Raw genomic sequence first — 25,503 nt, forward strand, 5'->3', positions numbered from 1 at the left:
TCGAGCTCGAGCTTACTAAAAAAATACAACAAGGAGATTTAAATAAACGTATAACAAAGGACCTTGCCAAATAAAAAAGCAACAGGCGATACAGATTAAAAAACTCGGAAGCTAATATCACATTTTCCATTACACAAAAAAACAAGATAAATAAGAAAAAAAAAGCATTAAAACTAGCTATAATCATCTACCGCCCAAAGGCTTTTGAATATTAGGAAATTTATATTAAAGTAAAAATACCTTTTGTATAGAAGAGATTCGATACGAATTGTAGTTCTGTTTGGATATTCAAAGGCCCTAATCTTCGATATACAAATTGGACTTTAAATTAACATACCTTGGTCCCTTACTCATTTTCATAATTGCTACTTTGAAATTTAATTCACATTTTGAAGAATATTGAAATCTTTATGGGAAATTTTTACTTTGAAGCCAAAATTAAAAGTAAGGAAAGGAACTTATGAATCATTTGAAGACTTTAGGATTAAATAGTTCGTTATGATTTCAAGTAACGATGTTTAATTTATCTAAACTTCACACATACAATCTATATCTAGAGATAATTTAAATAAATCAGCTTTAAGCTATTTGTCATTAATCTATTTGGTAACATTGATAATGAAGCCCTTTATTTATGATTCATTTTTAGATTTTATCCTAATTGATTTCCAATTTCCATATATCCTGTAATTTATAATGTATTTGCGTGCACCTTCTTAGAATTTTATCAATAAAATGATGCGACCATCCGACAAGCTGGCAGTAACTCTACATCGGAAATGTTAGGAGCAATCTCTGATCTATTTATACTTACTTATACTATCTTATCATATTTTTATTATTTATCCGTATACAAGTTTCAAACACCATAAATCGTTTGAGTTGATATTGTAAGCATGTAACCTCTTTTAAACAATTAGTATGTACTACAACAGTACTAATGTAAAACAAGTTTGTACTTAATATTTTTACCGTTTGACAAATAAACAACGTTTTGCATTCACGTCTTTACTTTTTTATTTATTTAAAAATATTTACCTAGCTTTAAATCTTCATTATTAATAAAAAAAAATGTGTTTAAGGAAATCGCTTAAGGAATTTTAGATTGTGTAGAGATTTTGTTACAGAAGAAAGAAGGTAGGCGCTAAAGTATTTCCTTGGAAAACACTTTCGTTGCAATTACCATTTTAACATCGATGATTTTCGATACATTAGAGCTTTTATGAATATTCTCGAAAGCTCTTTGACAAATAAGCAATAAAATAGTACCTACAGTAGATAGTCAAATAATTGTAGAAAATCAAACGCTAAGATCAATTTTTTTATGCAGATTGGCGATTTTTATGCAGCTTGGGGAAAAACTTATGGTTTTGGTACATTGACCAAATGGACATACAAATATAATCATTGGTACTTTTAAGATTATTTTAATTCGTAGTAAAAAAACTCACTGTAAAAATGTAAAACAATTGTTTAATTTCTTTATTCTCACTGACGATTAAATTTGAAATACGATTTATAAATGAAAAAGTAACTTTAAAAGTAAATTAAAATTGTTCTTATGTTTCGTGCAGCCCGGTTAAGAAGAGGTCCGGATCAGGAACGTCTTTCTTCTCGAACGGGTAATATGGGTGATTTTGCCAGAAGCTTGGCCACACGGTTCTGTAGTCCTGGTTAAACTCACCTTAAAATAAATGATTTTATTAATAAATCTTACCAGTATATATTAGCCATGTCAGGGCAATTTAAGATCATATACAGCATAATTTTGAAACCACTGCGGATTTTTCTTTCTTTTCTTTATTTGGTTTACCAACAGCTTTACATTTCAAAAAAACAATTTAAACTAGCTTATACTGTATGAAGACAAAATGTAAATCTACTTACAGGTAAACACCGCATGCAATAAATAGCGTTAAACTAGCTTACAACTACACAAACAAGATGAAAGTGTATACAGTGAAGGAAGGAAAAAAAAAATTAGTTCGCTATCGGTAATAGAACCAATTTTTTTACCTTGTCCGAGCATAAAATAAGCAAATCATGGCTACTCGTAATAGGTATCTACCCAAATAAATAAAAGCCCACTACTATCTTAAGCTGCATCATCACTTACCACCAGGTGAGATTTCAGTCAAGCGCTAACTTCTAGTGGATTAAAAAAAAATGCATCGTAATATGTGGCATGTATATGTAAGTAATGGATTTTTAATTTTAATTGTTTATGTTATTGTTATGGTTTATTTTATGGAGTTACCGCTGCGACGATAGGACCGAGAACGTTGATCGCAAGTTAACAGCTGAAAACTATTGTAGGGTGCCCATAATTATCTTTTCCGGGGACTAATCTTTTGTAACCGTTAATTTCTGTATCGTTAAGTAAACAATAAAAAAATAACAGCACAAAGTAAGCTTAGCCTAGCTTGTGTTATGAGTACTAAGAGGACTGATGAAAATTTTTATGAATAATATACATAAATACTTAGAATATTTATATAAACACCCAGACACTGAAAAATCAAACGATCGATGAGGGAATCGAACCCAAATACCCTGTATAACATCTGTTGCGTGCCATAATACTTGCATTCGCATTTATCTTCAGTATATCAACCGACATATTTCCTCTGTTGGGAGGAAGGCATGTAAAAAAGGATTTTCAAAGGCCTGGTTTGATATCTGTCCACACAAGAGGCTCTGCCTTTTCAGTAGCTGTCGTCGTTCAGAATCTTTTTACCCTAATATTACCAAACCAATATTACCTACAACTAAGTTGACCCATACAATTTACATGTCCTCACTGTGCACGTATACCTATTTAGTGCTAAAATAGGGTACATAAGTCACATTAGGGCGCATGAGCGAAGCCCTTACATGTAATATAACATTAAAAAAAAACAGAACCAGTCGCTGTTACCGCACGCGGCAGTGAATCAATGAATGATGTTGACCTTAATATCTAGGATAAGGTCCATTTAAACTAGTTGAGCCGTGTTAGAAACTTTGATTAAGACTACGAAATCCTTGATTAATAGAAATACTCCGAGTATATCTTTCTTATCTTGAGCTTTCTCGTGAAGCACTGTTTTTTTCCATTATTAAAGACAAATAAAGGTCACAGTTAAGCGCAATAAATAATTTAGAGTTTTTGTACCAGATGATAAACGGGGTTTTAATTATTTAATGAGGCTGAAAGACGACTTCTCATACCAGGCTTTTATGCAAAAAACCATGGAGTACTAATGTCACCTACAGGACGACTCTGCGAACTCAGCTTGAAGTATAACTCAACGACAAATCGCTAACGCAAAAAAAAATATTCAGAGAAAAATAATTAAGGGGTGGGAAAATATAAGTCAAAACTAATTAATAAAAAATTACATCAACAACAATAAAATAACACTGCCTGAAGTGATATTAAGCCCCGTGTACTTACTCAGTCTATCGAAGTCTTCATCGCTCAGTTCAAAATCAAATATATCGATGTTTTGCTCGATCCTTTCCTTTTTAATAGACTTCGGAATCGGTATCACGCCTTTTTGCACCTAAAACACAAATTCATGTTTATGATGTATCTAGCTGATACAATCGTTAGTCACCGCGTTTATTACGGTTTTTTACAAATCCGATGGGATCAGATTGTTTTACTGGGATTCAAAATTCAAATTCAAAATTCAAAATTCATTTCAAGTAGGCCTCATATAAGCACTTTTGAAACGTCAAGTCTGTCTGTGTGTAGTGACTCTACCACCGGTTCGGAAGGCAGATTCTACCGAGAAGAAGCCGGCAAGAAACTCAGCAGTTGCTCTTTTCCAACATTAACAATTTACATTTTACATTTCAAAATTCATTTTTCTATCTTGTGAGAGATGAAAGCGGAGCCGGATGCTTCCAAGCAACCTTGTCATTAAGAAATTCATCAATTGTATAATAACCTCGCTGTAATAAATGTGTTCACACACACACATTCACACATTCTTTAAACTTATGCATTGGTAGGTCCAAAATTACTATTAAATGTTACTCTCCGTCCTTTCAACTAACTGTACACCAAAAGTCAAGTCGATTGATTGATTAAGGAACACACAAACAAACAAACACTTTCTTATTTAAGCCCACTTAAGTAGCAAAATTTCTTGTAGTAGTTGTTTTAGGCAGTTGACGCCGCAGTGAGTATTTGTACTACGTATACCATTGTGTAATGCGATACTGTGTTGTTGTTTGTGAACATAAATAAATAAATAAATTACCAGATATCTTAGAGCAATTTGGGGCACAGTTTTGTTGTATTTAAACCCTAGTCCCACCAGAATGGGGTTGTCAACCCTCGGTGGGGGCGCATTAGTATTCTTGAGGAACAGCGATCCAAACGGTGTGTATGCCATCACACTTATGTTGTGCGCTTTGGTGAATTCCAGTATCTTGTTTTGTGCCAGATTAAGGTTGACCTGAAATAGTTTATTAGTGTCATGATCATATAAACTCTGTAATGTCTTTATTCAAATATCCTTATTATTATAAATAAACAAATAAACTACGGTAATACACACATCGCCATCTAGTAAGCGTAGCTTGTGTTATGGGTTCTGAGATGACTGATGAATATATTATGATTACTATACATAAATACTTATAAAATACAGATAAACACCCAGACACTGAAAAACATTCATGTACATCACAGAAACATTTTCCAGTTGTGGGAATCGAACCCCCGGCCTTGGACTCGGAAAGCAGGGTCGCCGCCCACTGCGCCAATCAGCTGTCAATTAGGTCATAAGAAGACCCCGTTTAGGCCATAGAAGGCTAGGCTTAGATTAAGCTAAAAATAAAACGCATATAACTTAGAAAAGTAAGAGCACCTCTAACTTTTAGTTGAAAGTGAAGTCGGAATCCTTCCCACTGTGCTATAACCGCTTCTGTAACCATTTATGTAGCTTATTAGTCACAATACTTAAATGACGAGTAGTACATGAAGTGCTAACTCGGCTACAGAAATGGTACTATAACCGTAGTAGCACTTGCATATTGGAAAAATAATAAAACGAAATTATTGTTATCACCCATCGACCCAGTGGTGAGTGCCGTGTTTCTTTACGTGACAGGTCCAAGGTTCAATCCCGACAGCGGCTATTTGGGAATTTATAATTTCTGAATTGTCTCTGGTCTGGTCTGGTGGGAGGCTGACGGGCGGTGGCCAGGTTTACCAACAAAGATGGCGGCACCATCGATATAGTGTTCCGGTAGAAAACGATTTGGGGTATGTATGGCTTGTGACTTCCATACCCCTAACAGGTTACCCCGCTACTGTGTTAGAGCATCATAACTTAACATCAGATGAGATTGCAGTAGAGGGCTAACTTGTATTACAATAAAAAAAATCATACCTCAACTTGTAAGACGGCTGGTTTAATTTCACTGTTAGCCATTAGCCGTTCCATTTGGCTAATGTTAAAGTTGGATATACCGATGGACTTAGCTAAGCCTAGCCGTTTTGTTTCTTCCATACCTTTCCATGTGTCTACGTAATCTATTACGTCAAACTCGTCAGTATCTTCCTGAAATTTAACCAGTAAAGTCCAGTATTATAGATGTTAACATATTATATACCAATAACGTGTAAATGAAAACCAAGATATTACTTCAGAGCCTTTACATTATTTACTATCTCTGAGACTTACGAGTATCTGTGAAACCGAAACGCTTATAGTTTTTGGGTAAACCTCATGAGTTTTCACTGAATTCAAAAAATTCGAAATTTAAAATTCATTTAATTCAAGTAGGCCTACTTTATAAGCACTTTTGAAACGTTATTATATATCGATCATTTATATACACCAAAAATAAATGAAAGAAATCAGATACAGCCCTAACGCCACATGCAGAAGTAAAATCGAGTGACTCCTGTCAATTTAATAGGTACGCCTCGCGTAGCTTAGGTACTATGCGCGTGTCGGTCTTTTATATTCAATAGTGTTGTCATAAGGAAACACTTAGAATGTATTGAATTAGTTTGTATGGAAAAATAAATATGATTCTTTTGATTTGATATTTCTACCTACGCTACGCGACACGTACCTAATAAAGTCACATTAATTAAACATTAATTTTGCATGTGATGTTAGGGCTGTATATTATTTTTATATTCAGTGACAACTATGGCAGTGGTTTACTCAAAAACTATTAGGTTTTCGGTTTCACACATAATTCACAGAGACAGTACATAATATACCTCTATAGCCTGTGAAGTATCATTTCGGTTTTCATTTAAAGGTTGTATAGTTTTCGATTTTAAGGAACTTAGTTAGGTTGTTATGGAACCGCCATCGTTCATAAATCACAGGAACAATGATTGCGCTGGTACGGACACGTTATCAGACGACCCGCAGACCACATGGTACGAGTAGCCCTGGATATACCGACGACGAAGCGTGGTCGCGGAATACCCCCGCCACCTGATTAACGACGGTCCCAAATTACCTGAAGCCAGATAACATAAACGCGGAAACCGCTCAAAACCGCCTTGAATGAGGAATTCCTCATTGACCCCAGATGATGTTAAAAGACGCAGACAGATGATGACAGATGAAGTAGAGAAAGAAGAAGAGAAGAAGAGAGAGAAGAGTTTTAGAGTTTAAAACGTTACCTTGATAGCGACAGGGTTGTGTATCAAATATAGATCCACGTAGGTCATGTTGAGTCTAGCTAGCGACCTCTTCAGTGCTGCAAGTACATCCCTTTGTTCGTGGAGACCCAGCTGAAAATCAACAAATAACTATTTCACCACAGAATTATGAACACACGGAATCCTCATGCAGCCATTTTTTAATTATTATATTTCGTTGTGTCGAAAAACAGAGAAACAGCCCCGAGCACTTCTCACTTACCACCCGTCGAATGTTGCTATTTCAATTTTGTTTGCACTTTCCTCATGTTATGGTGAACGTTTAGAGTATACATTTGATAACGTTTAGAACATTAATTCAAATTCAAAATTTATTTATTCATGTAGGCCTATCACAGGCACTTATGAAGCGTTCATACACATATGTTTACACAATTGTAAGGGGATGGTGATAACTTCGTTCGCCAACTTATACCTAAAGCTACGAGGGTTCCAAACCCTAGTCTAAGAAGAGCCCACAACAGACTTAGCCGGGTAATTTTTTTTTTGTTATCACCATCTCACAGTAAATTTATATTAAGCTATGAAGCTAGAGTAATTCACACCCAAGCGTTTTTATCGTTTAAGTAATCCTTAATATTATAATAGAATTTTTCCGTAAGCTTACGTTTTATATAAATTTTGAAATTATTCAGAGACATCTCAAAGATTTCATTTGGTAATTTGAGGTACAGCAATTACTGTCAAGTGCTAAACGAATGAAGTGATTAGCCGCCTGTTCGAGAAACACTACTAAAGTGGAGTGGTTTTTGGTGCTTCAATATTAGTCTAGTACACGGACTATTTTCTTAATTCTGTGTATTTAACTTGAATGCTCTTAAACGTTATGTTTTACGCCGTTTAGGTATAAGCGGAATAAAACTGGTTTTATTGCACAAGTGACTTGCTCAAGACAATACTTTAAAGGAAAAGGTGATAGCTTAGTGGTCAGAGGGTTCGGTCTCCCATTCGGAGGGACCATGTTCAAGCCCCGTGGATGTAACATTTCGGAGCTAAATACTTTTTAATTTTAATAATTTTAGCAATTTTATTATTGCTTGCTTTTAAGGAAAGCATAGCAAGGAAACCTGCATGCCTGAGAGTTCTCCTTAATGTTCTTATGTGTGTGATGATGATGGGCGTGTGAAGTCTACCATTCCCCGCTTTGTCAACGTGGTGGAATATAAGCCCTTTTCATTCTGAGAGGGGATCCTGACTTTTCCAGTCTACGATGGTTTTGGTGGAAAGGGAGTATCGGCTGGGGGTCCTAGCTAAAGTAGGACGGGATGATGGTCGGAGCTAAGCTCGTGTAGCACTTCTAAAGAATGCACATGGAGTGCGACGTTCTTTAGAATAGCTATGTCCAGTACGTCTGGTCTGTCGTTTGAGTTATTTTTAAACGGGTAGCGGGTGGGTTCGTCCGGGGCTAAGATATCAAAGCTTAGGTCGGGACAGAGGTTGTACAGTCTGTATAGTTGTCGTCCTCGTGTATTTAAGGCAAGGGAATTCCAGATGGTACGTTTGGCGTTAAGATCTCCGCACAAGATGACGGAGCCGCCTAGAGCTAGAAGTGCGCGGATGTCACTTTCCAGCAAGTCTTTAGAGGAAGAGAGGTATACAGATGATGACCGACGTATGGCCGGTCATACTGACCTGACAAAGGGATGCTTCTATGTTGATTAAGTCGGGGGGTTCGAGAGGAGTACAGTGAAGAGACCTTTTAAAATATATTAAAGTGCCACCCAAAGCGGAGTGGGATCTGTCGTTTCTAACAACGTTATAATTTGATATTTTAGGCGTACGATTACAAGGTTTAAGGAAGGTCTCTTGCACTAGGAATACGACCCGTAGTGGACACGTAATGGGTTGATAAGAAAGACTTATTACTCAGAGAGAACCGTGCTCTGTAGTGGGCCAATAATGGGTCGAAGTGGACCGGTATTGGGTTGGTGAATGATAACTTTTTCAGTATTGCATACAGCTTTGTTAAACTAAGAGTTTATCTGTGATCATGGTGAAAGTATAAATGTTCATTGCTACGGAATCCTTACTTAATAAATATAAATACATAATATATGCTACGACAATACACACATCGCCATCTAGCCCCAAAGTAAGCGTAGCTTGTGTTATGGGCACTAAGATGGCTGATGAATATTTTTATGAATATAATACACATACATACATTGTCATTCATGTTCATCACACAAGCATTTTCCAGTTGTGAGAATAGAACCCATGGCCTTGAAATCAGAAAACTGGGTCGTTGGCCACTGCCTCAATCGGCTGTCATAATAACGACTCAGTAGGTCAAGAAGGACAAAACGGCTTGTTTTATGCATCACATTATCTTACCTTGGTAACCAGGAACACATCCTCCCTCGGGACTCCTGACCTCCTGACTCCTTGGCCAACCTGCTCTTCGTTATTGTAAGCGGAAGCAGTGTCAAGCATTCTGAAAGAATTTGTGATTTTGAATTGACTTAGGTACTCGGATAAAGTTGGCGCAATTTGCCAAACTAAATGAATGATAAATACACTGTTATTGTACCACATAAACATACAGAAAAATTGTAAATAAAAATTTAAATTAAAGTATACAATTTCGCGGCCTTATCGCTACTTAGCGATCTCTTCCAGACAACTAATTTTAATTCCGTAAAACACACTGTATCCAGCTATTTAGGCACCTATTACATAAAAATGTGAGAAAACAAAATAAATAAAAAAAAAAACCTGTATCCAGCTTGAAGCGCCCAGGCCACAGGCAGTTCGACTTCGCCTTCTTGAACTTCTCTCTGACCTTTCTGAAAACACAAGTGGTTTGTTAAAATGTTATGTTGGTTTGTGTACGCTTCAAAAACTCAAATAGCATCGAGCTGAAATTTTAGCATGATATATAATCCGCATCAAGGATAGTTTTTATCTATTTTTTGCATCAGTCACATATCCGCGACCGCGAAACTACAGTTTTTTTAACAGTGACCGCGCCATCTGCCGAAAGCGAGAAAAACACACGCTGGCCTGATATATGTAATGTATTCTTTGTTTTGTTTCTCATTTCTCAACCATTCCATAAAAATGTGCCACATCGAAGCGAGGCAGGGTACAACTAGTACTAATATATAAAGCTGCAGAGTTTGTTTGTTAGTTTACTTGAACATAATGATCTCAACAACTACTTGTACGACTTGGATAATTATTTCAGTGTTGGATGGCCCACTTATCGAGGAAGGCTATATATAATCACGCTAAGACCAATAGGAATGCTCGTATTGGTCTTAGCGTGATTACATATACCAATATATAGCACCAATGAAGAATGTTTTAAAATCGTGGTTTATTTTTTTCTTTTGAGAGCTTCCGCTGCATGCGCTGCGTAAACGGTTAATGTATCCATAAAATTATGTACGACAAAGTTGTGACCATTTAAAAGTCCTAAAAAGTACGCGACAGCATTTGTCTATACATAAAAATATAACAAATTTTAAAAAGAAAGTGGACTGTAACAATTTTAATATTAGAAGTAAAAATAAACTTGTCGTGCAGTTTACTAGGCTGCATAAAATTAGTAATTCGTTTAAGGGTATTTGTATATCTTTTTATAACAAATTACCAGATGAAATCCTTGAGATGTCTCTCAATAAGTTCAAAGTTTATATAAAACGTAAGCTTATAGAAAAATCCTATTATAATATTAAGGATTACATGTATGATAAAAAAGGTCTTCGGTATGAATTGCTTAACATGAACTAGACTGTGAGATGGTGATAACAAAAAAAACCAGGCTAAGTTTGTTGCGGGCTGTTCTTAGACCAGGGCGCGTTTGGAACCCTCCTAGCTTTAGTTTTAAGTTAACGAATGCAGTTATCACCATCTGTATCATTAGTGTAACATGTTAAATGTATGAACGCTTCATAAGTGCCTGTTATAAGGTCTATATGAATAAAACATTTTTGAATTTGAATTTGAATTATATTTTAAGGTTGACTTATACGTGGATGAAGTCGCGAGGGACTGCTAGTTAGTTTATAAATTTCAAAGTGCCTATAACAGTCCACTGCTCAACCATAAGCCTTTCCCAAAAGAGAGGTTTGCCTATAATAACCACGCGAATCCCTTCGTACCAAATTTAAAGAAATAGGTGTACTTACAGTAGCCTCGCAATATTTTTATAATAATATAATTTTTATTAAACGAAACATAAGTAATTATAAACAAAAAGTCGATATAAACAGTCGACTAACTAGAAACGGACATAAATTAGTGATATCTGCATATCGTTAAAAAAAATTATGTCAAAAAATCATAAATAATCAGTACTATAACCGTGTGAAAGGATATAACGGTTATCATTGAACTTCCGGAATTATCAGGACTTTAATATACTTTCCATACATTTTTTTCGTAAATCCCATGTTATATCTAGGCATTGTATTGATAGTAGAATATATGATAATAGAAGCCATTTCAAGAAAAAAAAACGACCCTAATTTTTTTTTATTCCTATGTCTATGAAAGTCGAATTTCAGCCCACCGTGCGACGGGTCGGTGAGTAGATGGTAGTATAAGTTCAGCCCGCTCTCCGTTATATTCCCTTAGTCGCCTCGTACGACACTCCATGAAGAGAAGGGGGTGGTGACAACTGACAACTGTATTCTGATTTGCCAGCACATAATAAAACATTATTTAGAATGGCTGAAAGTTGATCTACTGAGTATGACTCACCTCATCGAATCCCAAGAAGGTTCCAAGTCCCATCACAGGCATAGTGTTGCCATCGTTTAATTTAGTCCTTGGTGCCTTGCCGCCATCATCAGCACACACCTGGAGAAATATAATCGTCATCAGCCTATCGATTCCCACCGCTGGGTGTCATAAGTAGCGTATTTAAAAATTCAGCGTCCTGGGCCGGAAGCTTAGCTTCCCTATAAAACAACAAACATAATTATAAAATAAATAAATAAATAAATATGCTACAACACACATCGCCATCTAGCCCCAAAGTAAGCGTAGCTTGTGTTATGGGTACTGAGATGAGTGATGAATATTTTTTATGAATAATATATATATATAAATAATTATAATATACAGATAATCACCCAGACAGTGAAAAATTTTCATGTTCATCACACAAACATTTTTCATCTCAGGGAATCGTTTACTTTGGGGCTAGATGGCGATGTGTGTATTGTCGTAGTATATTTATTTATATTTATTTATTTATATATTTATGTTTGTTACCACAATTTCCGGTACATAAATCTATAACAGGTTTAATTCTGTACTTCAATGTACAGATATAACAAAAAAAAAAAATTAAGTGCACTCTATAACCGATACTGAACCCAAAACTGTAATTTTTTTTATTCATGACCTTCATGGCCTGTCTCTATGGCCGCGCATCACGCTGAAACTTCTGAATGAATTCAAATGAAACAACACGATTTCAGTTCATACTACGAAGTATGACATAGGATATTTTTAAGGAAGCGCACATATATATATTAATCGCAACACCTCTTCCACTCACTCTCTTCTATTTGGCAACTACGATTGAGAAAGCTTTACGTTTGGTCCTATCTGATTTATTGAGGTAGGTTAAAATGAACATGGAGTATTTTGTCAGAAAATATAAAGATAATATTTGTACGAAATATTAATATAATATATGTGTTCCCCAAAATAAATGTTACGTATTTGCGAAAAGTACTTATGGTTGTGGTATAAATTTTTTTTAACCATTTCTATACTGATGGTAAAAAAAATTGACGGCAATTATTTTAAAAATAGGTTTAGTATTTGGTTGATGAGTAAGGGATATTATAATATTAACGGATATTTTTGTGACAGTTCTTAATTAGTGTCTAAAGTTTAAAATTTTAATTGTCATATGTAGAAAAAACTCAAAATATATAAGAAAATTGCACGCCAGAAAGTGGCAAACTGTTGGAACTATACGCACAGTATAAGCAATAAAATTTATTCTATTCTATTCTATTTTAGGTTTAGACTATGTAGCAGTACGCTGCTGTATTCTATACATATAAAAAAATTGGAGTGTCTATTTGTAATATTGAACCGTTTTATACTGCATGTACTTATAAAAAAATCTGTATAGAATATATTATATACGGTAGTACATCAAAATAACATTTTTGTCTGTCTGTTTGTTCCAGCTAATCTGTGAAATGGCTGGACCGTTTTTGACCGGACTTTTATTGGGAGGTCGCTGATGTAATAAGGAGTAACTTAAGCTACGTTTATTTTAGAAAAAATCTTTCATATCATCGTGAGATTTAAAAAATTAAGACCATCTAAATAAAAATCGGATGTAGTATTTCAAAACTACACCCGATATTTTTTACATGAATACACAACGTAAAACCTGAATTGAAAATAAAAACAAATGCGGATTACGTCGTGGGCAACAGGTATTAAATAAATAAAGTAATAAAGTGGTGAGCGGACGTCATCTAATGGTTCGCTGGGAGCCGCTGGAAACAAGCTAACCAGGTCGTTGGATTCTGGAACTCCCTACAAAAGACATATGTCCAGCAATCGACGTCCATAGGTTGGTGTGTGATGATAATTGGTCTTAACACCAACGCCTCAGATTGATGGACCCAGCCCCCGGAGGGTTCGACGTGGACGAGTTGAGTATACGCTTTTATAATATGATTCCTAAGGTAATTTTGGACTTCGCAATGTATGCATTGGTTATACAGTTTAAAGATTATGTTAAAACACATTTCTTACAGCGAGGTTACTATACAATTGATGAATTTCTTAGTGACAAGGTTGCTTGGAAGCATCCGGCTCCGCTTTCATCTCTCACAAGATGGAAAAATGAATGTTCAAATTCAAATTCAAATTCATTTATTTTAAGTAGGCCTACTTTATAAGCATTTTTGAAACGTCAAGTATGTTTGTTTGTAGTGACTCTACTACCGGTTCGGAAAGCAGATTCTACCGAGAAGAGCCGGCAAAAAACTCAGTAGTTACTCTTTTCTAACATCAACATTTACAATCATTTTTCTATCTTGCGGGAGATGAGAGCGAGGCTGACTGCTTCCAATCTACCTTGTCATTGAGGAATTCATCAAATGTATAGTAACCTCGCTGTACTAGATGCGTTTTTACACATTTTTTAAATGTATGCATTGGTAGAACAAGAATTTTCAAAAATGTAAAATGTAAATTGTTGATGTTGGAAAGGAGCAACTGCTGAGTTTCTTGCCGGCTTCTTCTCGGTAGAATCTGCCTTCCAAACCGGTGGTAGAGTCACTACACACAGACAGACTTGGAGTTTCAAAAGTGCTTATATAAGGTCTACTTGAAATAAATGAACTTTTAATTTTGGACGAAGCCGCGGGCTAGCAGCTAATTATAAAGTTAGAAAAGACTTTTGTTTCCATAACCTTTGAATATAGAAAGAGCACATACAAAGATAACGTTACGTTTTTAATAACAAAGAAAAAAAATATTTGTAAGATAAAATAATGATTAGGAACTCACAGAATTAAATATTAAAGTTGTTAATATAATTTGCAGCAACATGGCGTCACTCTGGGAAACACAATACTACTGTTCGTTGGGCAATAAGTTGTTGAAGTAATAACTTGTTTTGTGGACGGTCTTATGCATAACTTAACTAAGTGTAAATGTAATATTTTTTTTAGTGAAAACTTTTTAAGACTTATTAACATTGTTACGGTGAACAAAAATCATGGAACTCGCGTCTCTTCACCGAACGCTTTCCATGAGCTATATGTATACTGTATAAACAACGTGTAACGGAATTACTAAATAATGTTGAAAGGTGCATAAGTATATGTCATAAGGAATCACCCTGTAAAATATTAAATCAAAAGAAGCATATTTATTTTTCCATACAAACGAATTAAAAACATTCTAAGTGTTTACTTTTGACAACCCTATTGAAGATAGAAGACTGACCCGCGCATAGTATTTACGCTACGCGACGCGTACCTAATAAAGTGACAGTAGTCACTTGATTCTAATTTTGCATGTGAAGTTAGGGCTGTATCTGATTTCTTTCAATAAAACTATGGCAGTGGTTTATTAAAAAGCTGTTAGCGTTTCGGTTTCACAGATAAGTCTCAGAGACAGTAATAATATACCTCGAAAGCCTGTGAAGTAGTATTTCGGTTTTCATTTACACGTTATACTATGTATGTGTTTTGGAAGGGTAATCTAAACCTATTAGAAAAACAAATAAACTCGTTGTGCAGTTTACTAGGCTACACAAAATTTCAAGGGCAATTGTATATTATTTTATAACAAATTACCAAATGGAATCTTTGAGATATCTCTCAATACGTTCAAAGTTTATATAAAACGTAATCTTACAGAAAAATCCTATTATCATATTAAGGATTACTTAAACGATAAAAAAGCTGGGGGTTAATTGCTCTAGTTTCATAGCTTAATATAAATTTACTGTGAGTTGGTGCTAACAAAAAAAAAATTACCCGGCTAAGTTTGTTGTGGGCTCTTATTAGATCAGGGCGGGTTTGGAACCATCGTAGCTTTAGGTATAAGTTGGCGAACGCAGTTATCACCATCCCCTTACAATTACGTAAACATATATGTATGAACGCTTCATAAGCGCCTGTGATAGGCCTACATTAATAAAGAAATTTCTAATTTGAATTTGGAATTTCCAAAACTTATTTAGAACTTATTAGAAGTTGCGGATGGATGTTGTGGTCCCAAGGTGTTAGAATGGTGACCCAACAACGGTAAACGCTGCGTTGGGCGACTCCCAACGACCCAACGAGGTGGGCAATCGAGCTTCTGGCGAAGTGGGATAGGGACGTGGTGGTATAGGCGTAGGGAATGATCAGATATTTTTTTGTTCATGGCAGGTTTCTTAATTCAAATTACATTACAACACATAGGTGTAATGGATTCCATTACAACATTCCAACCCCGCTAAGCCTTATGAAGGTAAAGACTAAAGATACTTTACCTGTTGTAAACTGGTCTTATTATAAGGAATTGTAGAGCGAATGGTGTGAAAAAACACTTTTTTCCACGCCACTTCCAAATACAATAATCTAATTTGCGAATTACGCGACAAATCTTATACCTTTACGTAGATATATAACATTTGGAGCTTGACCTCGGTACAGAGGGTTATTATTATGGAGTAGTGAATCTTATTCAATGGTAATAAAATTCAATTTTTCTTGTCGTTACAGATATAATATTTGAAAGGCTATGTGATATAACAAGATACAAGGCTATTAATGCACACAGTGTTTCTATATATCTATTTGATTGATACTAAGTTTTCCTTGATATTGAAATTTTAACTGCTTACAAAACTTATTTTGTTAGAGAATATACATTTCTTAAAATCGATCTATAGATTTTTTTATTGTCTAATCCATACACACACTATAACATATATAGTGTGTGTATGCACTTTTGTATGGAAATATATATATTGATAGATATTTTATATAATATTGTGTCTTATTATTCTGTTGCACTAATCCGTTTTCCCTTATTTGATTCTTCCAAAAGGGTTGCCCGGAGGAGATCACTTATTAGTGGAATAAAGACTTTATCTATCCATCCACCCATCGTATTTATAATTACTAATTTTCCTAAAATCTAAAGTACGCGATTTGCGACTCTTTATCGAGGACAATTAGGTCCATTTTAATTTGTCGGTATAGAGTCTAGAGGCAAATTGGATACTAAGGCTACTGTAGCCTTAGTATCAGATTTCCTCGCTCGCAATCTTGGAGTTCGCATAACAAACTCAGTATCATCAAAGTAAAATGGACCTAACACTACTTGTTTTAGAGTTTAAGTCTTGTACCGCTGTTTTTTGTTTAACAAACGTTCTGTCAAAAGTCCAAACTAATGAATTGTAGCTTTAATTATATAAAAATAAGATCCAGTTGACTCCGATGTTCAAGTTATTTAGTTCATACTCGAAAACGGCTACAGGGACCGATAGAAAAGGTTGGGTGTGAATTGCTCCAGCTTCATAGCTTAATATAAATTTACTGTGAGATGCTGATAACAAAAAAAAATTACCCAGCCAAGTTTGTTGTGGGTTCTTCTTAGGGCGCCAGGGCCAGGGCGCGTTTGGAACCCTCGTAGCTTTAGGTTTAAGTTGGCGTACGAAGTTATCACCATTCCCTTACAATTATGTAAACATATATTATGTATGAACGCTTCATAAGTGCCTGTGATAGGCCTACATGAATAAAGAAATTTTGAATTTGAATTTGATAGCTTAGCGTGCTGTTTAATGCACGGAGGCGAATCATCGCCAATTTACAAACTCAAGCTGGCATTAAGAATTTCTTGATAGAAAACCCAATACTTTGGGCCGACCCGGGGATCGAAGGCCTTCGTGATCTGCATTTGCCTAACGAGGGAGTCAAAACTACATATTATATTCGTATATTATGGATTTCCTAAAATAATGACTGCTTCCGCAGGCTTTCCCACACGGCAATGGAAATAAAACATTTTACGAGGTTTAATTTTTATATTAATTGTTACAAATAAATTAAATTTATTTCACAAGCACATATGTTAGTTTCGTATAACGTAGGTACATATTTACTTTAACACTTGACATGAAATTACTCTTTCTGCGGCTGTCGTACGAGGTGACTCAGGGGATCACAAACCCGTCTGTCTGCAGCGTGGCGATGGGCAAAACTTGATGTTTGAGTTTATAATGTGCTAAGATGTACTTAATAAGAGATACTAAAACGATTAAACGTTTTAAGATATGAATAAGGGGTTTTAAAATAAAAATTAATTAAATTAAAAACGCACATAACTCAGTCAGTGGTGCGTGCCGGGGCTAGAACTCGGTCTCAACGAAAGGAAAGCCAAAGCTTTACCCACTAGGCGATCACCGCTTCAATACATAACTTAAAAAAAACAAAACATGATTATGATGTCGCTTTAACGGATGATAATTTGTCCGGGCGTAGTTGTTATAATTTTACCATTTATGCAAGGAAAGTGGGGGTTTAGGTATATCGCCATCGACTTTTTCGAAAGGATAGTTTTCGTAATTCTGCCAAAACGATGGCAAAACTGTGCGAAAATTGTTATCGAGTTTTTGCAGTGCAGAGACGTCTTCATCGTCCAACTCGAAATCGAATATCGATGCGTTTTCCAACACTCTGGATTTCGTTATGGATTTTGGTATACTGGCGAGGCCGCGTTGGAACTGAAAAAAAAAAACAATTGAAAAGATCAAAGACAATACATACTTCACTACATATTACTTATGAAACAAAGTCGCTTTCCGATGTATGTCTGCCCCTATATACTTATTCTTAGATGTTTACGCAACGGATTTTGATGCGGTTTTTTTTAATACATAGAAGATATTCAAGAGGAAGGTTTATACGTATAATACATGCATAATATAGGAGAGAAACACTGATAATTTTAGGTGTTTTAGATGTCGTAAATAGTCACATTTTTTTTAAATCGAAATAATGAACTACAGTACAGTAGTAAGTATATATTTTTATCTCCATAGGATTCACAGTTACCATTTTTATCTCTATCATTTTACAAAAAACTATGGGTTATTTACAAAACTATTTCAAATTCATAGTCGCGAATCCCTTCGTATCAAATTTAAAGAAACAGGTATACTTACAGTAGTCTCGCAATATATTTATAATAAAATAATCTTTTTTAAACAAAACATAAGTAAATATAAACGAAAAGTCGATATAAACAGTCGACTAACTAGAAACGGGCATAAATTAGTTATATCTGTATATCGTCTGAGGAAAGTACAGAAATACTTTGTGGGGATGGGTATATGTTTTTATAACATGATACCGAAGGTAATATTAGATCTACCTTTACCTAAGTCTAAACAATATATTAAAACACATTTAACAAATCGTGGTTACTACACGATTGATGAATTCTTTAACGACAAGGCTGCTTGGAAGCAGGCCACTCCGCTCTCATCTCTCACAAAACAGAAAAATTCTAAAGTTTGTTAAATTTTAAAATTATGAGCAATCTGCTGAGTTTCTTGCTCTTCTCAGTGGAATCTGCCTTCCGAACGTAAGTAAGTGGCACGTCTTCACCGTTAAGATGATGCGTGTCCCGGTGTTATAAGGCACATGAGGCTTAAAACCTTCGATTAAGGTTGATGGACACGGTGCGGCCCGTTGTACGACATGTTCCTCATGTGCCCTACGAAGTATTTCCCTGTTTATAGGCAATGGTTTGCAGCTTGGGCAGTGGCGTGCAGATGATATAAAATGAAGAAAATCTCTCGGTAAAGTTACAAAAAACTTAAGGATAGGCATTGTAAGAGTTATAAAAACCCAACCCTTAAGTATTTATAATTCGTACTGGAGATTTTCTTCATTTTATATCATCTCCATACCCTGTGCATACCCTGTGCATACCCTCTATACGCGCCACTGAGGTTGGGTCGTCAATTAATACTGTTAAAAGAACAGCAAGAGATTCGATAATAAACTTACCAGATATCTCAAGTTAATTTGTGTCACAGATTTTCCGTGTTTCTTAGCAATGCCGGTCAAAACGGGGTCATCGTATTTGGTGGCGGGGCAGTTGGGGGTATTTCTGACGAGGCTCCCGAACGGCGTGTACGCTACGACAAGGATGTTGTTCTTCTTGCAGAAGTCTACCAGATCTTTCTGGCCGAGGTTCAGGTTTATCTGTGGAGGAGTTTATTATATTCAAAATATACTTTTATTAAATCACTTAGTGTATTTGTAGCTAGTATAATTTCGCTCATGGACGCGTGCATTCTATAAACTCACAAATGATATTAAACCTAATGAGCCAAGATTTTATCTACATATAATTATGTAATAATTACGTGGAGTATATTTCCCACACTAGTTTATACAGGGAAGTGCAAAATCCTTTTTTTTTAAATTGTGTATACAAATACAGTAACTCAATCAAAAAACATTACACACACTACCATGTATTCGACACACACTCATATACAACGTGTAAATGAAAACGAAACAATATTTCCGAGGCTTTAGAGGTACATTATGTTATGTCTCTGAAACTTATCCGTGTAACCAAAAACCAAATAGTTTTTGAGTGAACCACTGCCATAGTTTTTACTGAAAGAAATCAGATGCAGCCCTACCATCACATGCAAAATTACAATCATGTGACTCCTGAAACTTTAGGTACACGTCACGTAGCGTAGGTACTATGCGCGTGCCGGTCTTATATCTTCAATAGGGTTGTCACAAGCAAAAACTTGAATGTCTTGAATTCGTTTTTATGCGAAAATAAATATGCTTCTTTTCTGATTTAATTATTTTGTAGAGTGATTCCTTATGAAGTATACTTATGTATTTGTTATTCGATTAAACGTATATAATGTATATTCTAATAAGACATATTAACAAAGTAGTCTGTTTATAGGCGATTGTTATTCACTTGCTATGAGATGGGCTATCTTTTTGGCCCATCAAAAAAAAACTTATAGATCTGGTGTCGTGTAACCATTAAACTGACCTCTATCTGGTTGATCACGGGTACAACTTTAGTATTAGCAAGCAGCCGTGTCAGCTGGGCGATATTAAAGTTGGACACGCCGATGCTCTTGACCAGGCCCTGACTCAGCACGGCTTCGAACCCTCGCCACGTGTCCAAATAGTCTATCTTCTCGTCTACACCATCGGCCTGGAATATACAAGAAGGCATTTTTTTTTCTTTATTACTAAACCAATGAAAATTTTCGTTCTACCTTATTGTGCTGTTGTATTTGTATCTCTGTAAACTTTCTCTGTGGTGTACAACAAAAGTGTATTCATTCATTCATTCATTCATTGAACGAAAAATTAATTTTGTAGGGAAATAATAATTACACTACCTTATTGTGCTGTTGTATTTGTATCTCTGTAAATTTTTTTTGGAGTTATATACAAGTGTATTCATTCATTCATTCAACGTAAAATTTATTTTTGTAGTTTATTATATGTATGTATGTTATTATAAGTATTTATGTTTATTAATCATAAAAAAAATATTCATCATTCATTAAGCTACGCTTACTTTGCGGCTAGATGGCGATGTGTGTATTGTCGTAGTTTGTTTATTTATTTATGTTTTCGTATGCTTCGGGTACTTTCTGTCATTGATCGACCATTGATACAGAAGGTGTCAAGGGCTACCTTGTAGTCGTTTATAAATAGCATAATTTTATTAAATTAAAAATTACAAACTTCCTCGAGTTGTGAAATAATTAAATAATACGCCATTTTGTAGCAGCGGCCATCTTGGTCCGATTTTCATCAGACATAACTAAGAACACTTCCGACTTATTCACCTTTCAAACAAAATCAAAACCGGTTTATCCGTTCGGGAGATACGATGCTACAGACGGACACACGTCAAACTTATAACACCTCGTCGTTTTTGCGTCGGAGTGTTATAATGCTTACCGATATCGACATGGGCCAATGCATGAGCACCAAGTCAATGTAGTCCAAACCCAAACGCTCCAGAGATTCCTTCACCGCAGTCTCCACATCTGCCGGGCGATGATTGTGGTTCCACACCTGGAAATCACTTAATAGGTGAACTGGTTTCTTTTTTTTTTGTTTTTGAAGTAAAACTTCTTTAGGCGCGACTAGGGAGTAACTGAGATCTTTTTTCTGACGGAAGTAACGCTTACGTCAGACGTCTGTGTAGTTTCCGCTTTTTAAAATTAATAATTTGGATTGTTCCTAAGTAATATGTCATATACTACACGCTTCTTGACTTATACGCCAGCTAGTGGCAAATATAATCAATTAGGATTATTTGTTTCCAATATTTTCAAACGGAAACGGATGGCAAAGTGAATAAAGATTAAACAGTTTTAAAAAAATATATTTAATTGCATTGATTAGAAAATCAACTTATTTATTTATACTAACTTGTTTATTTACTACTTTTGTAATAAATAAACAAGTTATACCTATTGACACGTGCTGATCTAACCTTCAATTTTCTAAATGAAAAAATGCGAAAGTTATGATAATGAATTTTAAATAGAATTCCCCAATGAGGGACCAATTAATATGTAAATTTAAAATAAATCTTCATGATGTGGGGATTTGGCAAAGTATCCTGGCGGCACCTTATTCAGAGGTAGCCAGAATTCTATTAGATTTTAAGTTAAGATAAGAGAAAGGAAGTATAAATTTTTGTAAAGGGAACGATGGGGCTGACATTCTTATTGTTAAGAAAAGTCCCGAATAAATAAAGAATAAAAAAAAAAAAAAAAAAAAAATAGAATTCCCAGCTACATTTTACTCCTTCATCAATAAATAATATTAAAAGTTTTACTTCAATCGCGCGTAAAGGTAACCTTTTAGGTAACGCACACACTTTTTTTGTTGGTATACTTAGTTACAATTGGCGGGTTAAACGGGCGGACGGACATGGCATGCCAGGAGCACGTCCTGCAACAACCCGTGTTCAATTTGAGGCGTAGGTGTTAGGCCTTATGTGCCGCAGAAATGAGCCTGGTGATACTACTTCCCCGGACAAGCTCTGTCAAAATAAGCTTTACTACAACTGTTAGGTTATCATTTCTTTGAAAATCAATTTCTATCTATTGTTAGTGTTGCAGGTAATTTTTGAAGAAGGCTGTGTATATTTTCAATTTTCTCCCCTATGGGGGTTGAAGAGGCGATGAAAGTTTGTACGAATTGTCAATTATTGAAATAATAAAACACATGCTTTTAAAATATAATAGGTAAAATTCAGGATTTATAAAACTACACCCCCAAAGTGAAAAAGTAGGGTATGAAAGTTTATTTGTTAGTAATCGCTTGACTTAGGGCATATTATCAGTTTTTGCATTTGATAGCCCAATTCGTAAGGAAGGCAGGGTCGTAGTGTATTATTAAACTAAGCGGGAGGAAGTTGTAATGGTAAACTTTAAGAAATGGTAACGGAAGGAATGGCGGAGGATCGGTAGTTTTACAAAAAGAACCTTATAATTTTAGGCCTCTTTTAAGCACTTTTGAGATACGAAGTCTATTTGTAGTGGCGCTACCAACGATTCAGAAGGCAGATTTAACTGAGTAGAAGTCGGCAAGAAACTCAGCCTTTATCAACCGATGGAATTCCACAGCTTGACATAGATCTTTCGTACGAAGTTCGAAACACCACGTTCTTGTACCGCTTGTGTCCAGTGGCTCCCTACGGCTCGTTTGATCTCATGTGTCCACCTCGTCGAGCTGCTGTTAACAGTGCGAGGTCGCCATTCCAGCACCTTGAGATCCTAATGTAACTCTGGTTCTTCTACTGCTCTCCTCATTTCTGATTTGATCACGTAGAGATCAAATCAGAATAACTCGGATATATATATATAAAGAACGGATCTCTACGTATTATTATTCAATACGTAGAGATCCGTTTCTCATGCGTTCCTAATTTACCCTACCTTAGTGGTGACAAAGACATCTTCTCTCTTAACGACTCCCTCTTGGATCTTCTTCCTCACGACCTCTCCAACTTCCGGTTCCACTCTGTACAGATGCGCGGTGTCGATGTGCCGGTAGCCAACGTCTACCGCGTATTCCATCGCTTCCACCAGCTTTGGGAGGTCTTCTGACATGAACTCAAACTGTGGACGAATAAAGTAAGCTTAATATTTTGTTATTTCGTATTAATTGCTGGACAAGCGGTGATAGCCCAGTGGTTGCTTTGGCTTACCTTTCGAGGGGCCGAGTTCGAATCCCAGCACGCACGTCTTTTGTTTTCTAAAGGTGTGTTCGTTTTTAGTAATTAAAATATAACTTGCTTTAACGGTGAAGGAAAAACATTGTGAGGAAACCTGTATGCTGGAGAGTTCTCCATCATGTTCTTAAATGCGCATGCAGTCCGCCATTCCGCATTGGGCTAGCTTGGTGGTCTAAGGCCTTAATGTTGTTGATTACTAGAGCAATGCAAAAACGATCCTACTTACTTTTTCGTTAAGTCCAAGCCACGTGCCATAGCCCAGCGCTGGGATGTCTCGACCATTTTTGAGTTTGAATGATGGTATGTTCACCTGAAAAGCCAAAATATTCGATATAATATTGTGATGTAAAATCTTTAAGAAACTGCTGTTAGTAATTATTACACGTTTAAATACGTCGCGACTCGAGAAATGCAAATAACAGTTGGTTTGCATAATATTCTAATATTGTTTGCAAGTGTCCATTTATTCGCATGTCTAAACTTTATTACCTAAACGTTATTTTTTTTTGCCTCTCTTAATTTTATTAGTATGGATCTTCCATGTTTCGCATATTTTTTTTCTAATTTATCTTATAATGTAAACAATCTTTTCATTGTCTTTTTAGTGTAGACATACCTATTTTATAAATTTAAGTAAATATACTATTACAATACACACATCGCGTAGCTTGTGTTAATACACATAAATACTTATTATATACAGATAACTACCCAGACACTGAAAAACATTCATGTTTCACACAAATATTGTCCAGTTGTGGGAATCGAACCCATCTTTGGAGCCTTGGACTCAGAAAGCAGGGACATAGCTCACTGCGCCAATCGACCGTTTAAAAAAACTAGCGATCAAATAAATAAAAAAAAAAAAACAAAATAAATTAAGGTTTTATTTTCTTAAAAATTTGAAATAAAGTTTACACTAGAAAACAATAAAATGTTTGTTTACGTTATAAGAAAGGTAATCCCTATCCCTGCTTCCCTACTAATAATATAAATGTGAATGTAAGTTTGTTTGTTACGCTTTCACGCAAAAACTACTTCTTTAGGAAGCTTTTTATCTCGAAATTAAGCTCAGTTCTCTCGGGAGAGGGGACGGAAGTGTTTGACGATTTTAAACCAGGCTTAGCTATCCTAAATACATAAAGTGCTGCCGCATTTATGAGGCACATGTCTTTCGAAAAACAAAAACAAAAGCGGACGAAGTCGCGGGCAACATCTAGTAATTAATAAATTTGTAAATATAAAGAAATCGGCTAAAGATAATGGTTGGAAATTAAAATTATATTTATTCCTGCCTTATCGACTATAGAAATTGAATAATCTTATCAAACTAGTGTATTGTCATCGGTTCTCAATATATCTACAAAGTTTGAACAATATCAGACTGTTAGAAGAGGGTCAAAATCAAGTCTAAAGGAGTCGGTTACAAACATATATACAGGTGAAGCTAATATAAAGTGTGCAAAGAATAGTCTATAAAATGGTACGTAGATGCTTGGTGTCTCCAATGTAGTTGAATGTATCTACGTTAGTGCTCCACAGACTAGATACCTTTTTTATACACGCGGTTTAATATTCCTCTGTCGCACTTACCTTTGCCATTTCTAATGTGACTGAAAAACACTCTACTCACAGTATTTAGTTTATATTTAGCCGGTTAACCTACAAATACGCTTCGCGCGTTGCTGTGATATCCAACGAATGAAGTGTATACAGTATCAACTAGTATCCGTCGAGTTGTGTTATGCAATCACAATGTATATAGATTATAAAGAGTTCAGAAGTGACATTAGGCGCTTTATGAGATTCTACTCCAAAAATAAACGAGTGTCCAAAAATAAACGACCACACGACTGCAGTAAAACTTCTTTAGCTCTATCTATCTGTATAATCAGTGGCGTGCACTTCATACATGCACAAGAGCACTGCCTACCCCAAAATTGATATATAACTCGTATACGAGGAGGATTTTTGCCATTTGATGCAATCTTCATACATGCATACCGTGGTAAATAACTCAGTGAACACCACTGTGTTATATATATATATATATATTATACATATAT

General features: G+C 35.5%; 1 protein-coding gene across 1 annotated transcript; it reads right to left on the reverse strand.

The window, feature by feature from the left end:
• Positions 1-1,510: 1,510 nt before the first annotated feature.
• On the reverse strand, positions 1,511-25,140 carry LOC120625007. Its single transcript, XM_039891917.1, has 16 exons — positions 25,031-25,140; positions 23,664-23,747; positions 23,139-23,321; positions 21,145-21,261; positions 20,216-20,383; positions 19,192-19,389; positions 17,673-17,900; positions 14,183-14,248; positions 11,393-11,491; positions 9,401-9,471; positions 9,020-9,119; positions 6,647-6,757; positions 5,388-5,558; positions 4,251-4,448; positions 3,437-3,545; positions 1,511-1,684 (listed from the first exon to the last, which is right to left on the reverse strand). The coding sequence occupies exons 1-16, from the start codon at positions 25,037-25,039 to the stop codon at positions 1,560-1,562; spliced, it is 2,037 nt and encodes a 678-aa protein (XP_039747851.1). The 5' UTR covers positions 25,040-25,140; the 3' UTR covers positions 1,511-1,559.
• Positions 25,141-25,503: the final 363 nt, after the last annotated feature.

The sequence above is a fragment of the Pararge aegeria genome, chromosome 7 (assembly GCF_905163445.1).
Source record: "Pararge aegeria chromosome 7, ilParAegt1.1, whole genome shotgun sequence".
In the NCBI taxonomy this organism is placed as follows: Eukaryota; Metazoa; Arthropoda; class Insecta; order Lepidoptera; family Nymphalidae; genus Pararge; species Pararge aegeria.